Genomic DNA, 5173 nt, shown 5'->3' on the forward strand with positions numbered 1-5173 from the left:
CAGAGGAAATGCTTGACGTACAAACAGATTATCCTTGTAAAAATTATCAAATTGATCTATTGAAAAGAAAATGCTCTATCAAGATAATTTTACCACTATACCCTTATACATCAGATGTGGTGTGGTCATTAGAAGCTGTTCGCATGGCATGCCTCAACTCTATGATTACATTTTTTTCTCTCAAAACGTTTCTCAGGATTATTTTGCTCTGAGATGCACATTTATATCATTTTTTTTTTGAGGAGCTATGCTATAATAGAAAACAACAGTTTACAGAACCACAAAACCCCACCATCCAATGAATGGGCAGCCTATAATTTGTTAATGAAATGTTTCAAGCATGTTATTAGTCTTACAAGAGTAGAATTTGATTGGTCATATAGAAATGTGATGAAACATTGCTTGAAATCAAATTTTGATGATCAAGGTGATGCCATGGAGAAGCATATATATATATATATATATATAGTTCTTTGGTGTTTTTTTTTTTTTTTAACAACCAAAGCTACAACTGGAGTGATATAATTTCTGGTAGTGTTTAAAGTCTCAAAGCTTAGCAATAAAACCATCTCCTGCCCTTGCTGAAAAGAACTTCCATCAACTAAGAATTTTAAAACTAAACTTTCTACTGTTTATATGCAGGTGTGGGGCTAAGCCTCTTGTTTATTATCATTGGAAGTTTGTGGTTATATTGGCTTTCCAACAAAAGAAAACTAATCAAGATGAAAGCAAAGTTCTTTCAAAAAAATGGAGGCTTGTTTCTACAGCAACAGATCTTAAGTCAAGGTTATAATGCAACATTTAAGATCTTCAATATAGAGGAACTAGAAAAGGCAACCAACAACTTCAATGAGAACCAAATCCTCGATCGTGGTGGATATGGTACTGTATACAAGGGTGTTTTGCCAAGCCAGGAAGTTGTGGCCATCAAGAAGTCCAAATTTGTTGACGAGAGCCAAATCAAGCAATTCGTCAATGAGATCATCATCCTTTCTCAAATTAATCATAGAAATGTTGTCAGACTCTTGGGCTGCTGTTTAGAGATCCAAGTTCCATTGCTTGTGTATGAGTTCATATCCAATGGAACCTTCTTCCACCATATCCATGGTCAAAGTCATAGTTTCTTAATGCCATGGGAAGTTTGTCTAAGGATAGCTACAGAAGTTGCTGGAGTGTTGGCATATCTACACTCAGCTGCTTCAGTACCAATCATTCACAGAGATATCAAGTCCACAAATATACTGTTAGATGAGAATTATACAACTAAAGTATCAGACTTTGGAGCTTCAAGATTAGTCCCATTTGATCAAACACATATAACCACCCTTGTGCAAGGGACATTGGGATACTTGGATCCAGAGTACTTCTACACAAGCCAGCTAACAGAGAAGAGCGATGTCTATAGCTTCAGGGTAGTTCTTGTAGAGCTATTAACTAGGAAACTCCAGTATCTTTTGCTAGGTCAGACGATCAAAGGAATCTACTATCTTTTTTACATTGATGTTTGATGAACAACACCTTTTTCAACTGATAGAGCCTCAAATTTTAGAGGAAGCTGGAATGGAGCAACTCTTTGTCGTTGCACAACTTGCTAGGAGGTGTTTAAATTTAAAAAGAGAAGAAAGACCGACCATGAAAGAAGTTGCCATGGAGTTAGAGGGGCTAAGGAGATTCCATAAGCAGCAGCTAGCTCCCCAAAATCTCGAGGAGACAGAGCATTTGCTAGGTGGTATTGGACCTTCAAGTGGATACATTACTGAGAAGGCAAGCACACAACATAGTTTAGAAGTTGATATGGTAGCTTCCATGGATCTTCCAAGGTGATGGATTGATGAGAAACCACTCTTTTTGTAGAGAGCCATTGAGATTTTCTCTATGCTATTGATGCTCTCTACTTTCCTATGTAGATATTGATCAAATTATTCCTTGAACTTTGTATTTTGCTGCTATGTCTACATATTGTATTATTGAAGATCTATGTCATAAAAAATAGTGATCTAGCTACATATTGATGTAGTTATGTACTACTGAGTATTTGAATTTATCCATGAAGTATTTGGAGACATGTACTTTATATATTAAATATGCCGCTTGAACCGAAGACTTCTTTTACTCCTCCTTGAGATGGTCTTGAGATTCATTACGTGGCACCTCTTGCTCATTATGTTCAGATTGCTCTTCAATCAACACCATCTCCTCATAAGTGATCTTCCTTGAATTTGGCTGATTTGATGAATCCATGGATCCCCTCCTTGAGGAAAAGTCAGCCCCTCCACTGTCATGGTTCATTCTTGTTGCAGTGAATCTTCAGAATAGTACAAAGCTTTATTAATTTCCTACTTCTATGACTTGTAAGTGCTCAATACTTTTCATTGCTTCTAGAGTTCTTAGTGCTTGTTGAAGACTAATTGCATGTTTGGTCGTATTTCTACAGGATAGTTTTGGTTACATTGATTAAAAGGTCAAATGTAGACCATTTGAAAGCACGAATGGCATAGAACAAATAAAATATACCTAAATAATACTCTTAAGTAATTTATTAGTTACATATATATACCCTTGCAGATATGACTTACCACATCTTTACCTTTAGAAATTCACTATTTACACATATATCATCGAATCTTTCTATTTTTGCAAGAATACCCATCACATAAGATTTGATTGATGGTACTAATAGATAGCAGTTTTAAGTATAAGACAAAATTTATTATCCTAAAATGTTATCAAAAAAAAATCTTTATAATATAAACTAAATGTTAAATTTTAAGAATATTAGCGCAAAAGGGCAATGATGCCTTTTAGATTTAAAATGATAATTTTAATACTATTAGTCAAAAATCTAATAGGAGATGTATCAATGAAAAAATAAGATGATCTGAGAGCTATATATGAAAATAGTGATTTTTGGAGGGTAAATATATAATAAGTCATATTTATAGGATAATATATGTAAAAAGCCTAAGTATAAAACTTCTAAAACTATAGAATGCTACAATTAAAGGGATATATCTCATGGTTGATATAAAACAACAAGTTTCCATTCTTTAAAGAAAAAACCATCCACTAATTCATGCACCTAACTTTTCAATCCATAGCACTATTTGCCTCTCCATAAATATGTTTAACTTCAAAAGATTATAAGGCTATCATCATTTTCTAACAATCCTGTAAAAATGGATGAGAACCAATCTTAAAAGGTATGGATCCTAACAACTATTTAACAATTGCTAAAGAACCTTCTTCAAAAATAATAGGGAGTTGCCTTCAAAATTCTTGAAGCACATGATATATCTTCCCATACAATACAAAGTTCTGCTATCGGTACTGTGGTATCAACCAAACAACCATCCACTACCATAACCAAAACTCCACTAGAGCTTCTACTAAAACTCCACTAGAGCTCGTTATAACAAAGCTAGGTCCACCTAAATCAGCTATGTGAAGCACATTATTATTAAAATTAACCTAGAGGAAACCAAGGGGTGATAGCATCCAAGTAAAATAAATTCTCCGAGAGGATGCAAAACCTACAGAGAAACAAAGCCACAAAATATTTCCTAGCTATCAAAGTGTCTTTTAAGATATTAACATTAATGTATTCCTATGCTTGCATTGAGCTCGAACTAAAACTAATATGAGATTCTGAACAATTTTTATGAAAAATCCAATTATTTCTTGCATTCCAAATTTGCTATGTGATATAAGACATCAGAATAGCCTTTTGATCTCTTATTTTCTTTACCAATTCTCTCTTTAATATTCTAGAGAAAATCATCTAAAGAAAGAGCAAGAATAGTTGAAGAATTAGAAATCAAAGCCAATCCCCAAATCTGTGTCGCCAATATGCAAGGCAAGATAATATTAGCAGTGGATTCCTCTAAGTCATGACAAAGGTCATGACAAAGATGATTCCATGCTAGTTTCTACATAAATAAGGCAATGCTGGGATGAACTTAAAAAGTCCTTCAGATCCAACCAGTACTTCTATTTGATAGTTCTTCAAGTCTAAAATACTTATAAAAATGTCCAACTCTAATCAATAATCTAGTCGAAGGACCCCATCACAACCATCAGCAATATCTCCACTAGGGAGAGGAATAGACAGAATTCTTTAAGCCAAAGTCTTAGAAAAATACTGGTATATCATCGGGGCATTCCAATCATTCACATCAAGTATCATAAGGTTATGCATCCTAAGGAAGAGAAATAGACAATATCAACCAAAGTAGGCCGGTGTCCAATGGGATAGAAGACATCCAAAGGTTTTGCATCATGTCACTAGATGACTTATTGTTCACAATCCACCGAAGATTAGATAATATTAAGAGAGCAAAAGAACACATAGGGGATGCTTGGTTTGCGACTGGAATCGAAATCGAAATCGGAATGGATTGGAATGGGTAGTGAAATGACCAAATTCTCCGAAGCATTTGGTTTATAACTAGAATCAAAATCGAAATTAGAATGAAAATTTGAATCCAAAGGGAAGAATAGAGGTAGAGTTTTAAGTAGATTAGGCTATTCACATTCCATCCCGAAATCAGAATCAGAATGTGAATCCCTCCAACCAAGCGGCTGGAATGTGAGTCATCCATTTCGATTTCCATTACAGACCTCAAATCCCTCTAACCAAGTACCCCCACAATTTCTTCCAAAGAAGTGAACTATTTTATTAATATACCAGGGAAGATGTAGCAAACCACTCACCATACTTTGCCCTCCTAAATGACATCCATTTCCTCTCGTGGATCGATATAAATTTTACAATATGTTTGGCTGTCAAAGTATCAAAGAATGAATTTCCAAACCCTTTTATCAAATGAACTAACAAACATAATTTCCAAAAAAGCAAATGTACTATTGTTTTTTGTTCATGCATTAGCAAAAAGATGGTTTCTACCAAAAGAAAAAAAAGATAATCAACAAACAAAATATACTTCTCCATATTGGTTTAACCTTGCAAGGTACCTTACCATTGCAAATTTAGATCCTTGGTGTCATGGTCTTGAAAATTAAGAATAATTTTTTATAATAAAAAATAAAATATGTAATGTTCACAGTTAGATCCACCGACATTGGAGACATCCGAACCAAGAACCTGAAAGATAACTAGGTGGTGGATCTATGGGACCCACCACTTCCCACTTAGCGATCACCATCGGCTATTAGT

At 34.4% G+C, this 5173-nt stretch overlaps 1 protein-coding gene across 1 annotated transcript in view; it reads left to right on the forward strand.

The window, feature by feature from the left end:
- Nucleotides 1-1839, forward strand: part of LOC105036825 (wall-associated receptor kinase 17) — a 101816-nt gene extending 99977 nt beyond the window's left edge. The window contains 3 exon segments of the mRNA XM_073256836.1: nucleotides 643-1440; nucleotides 1443-1481; nucleotides 1484-1839. Coding sequence (XP_073112937.1) covers nucleotides 643-1440; nucleotides 1443-1481; nucleotides 1484-1824 — 1178 coding nt within the window. The 3' untranslated portion in view covers nucleotides 1825-1839.
- Nucleotides 1840-5173: the final 3334 nt, after the last annotated feature.

The sequence above is a fragment of the Elaeis guineensis genome, chromosome 4 (genome assembly GCF_000442705.2).
Source record: "Elaeis guineensis isolate ETL-2024a chromosome 4, EG11, whole genome shotgun sequence".
Classification (NCBI taxonomy): domain Eukaryota; kingdom Viridiplantae; phylum Streptophyta; class Magnoliopsida; order Arecales; family Arecaceae; genus Elaeis; species Elaeis guineensis.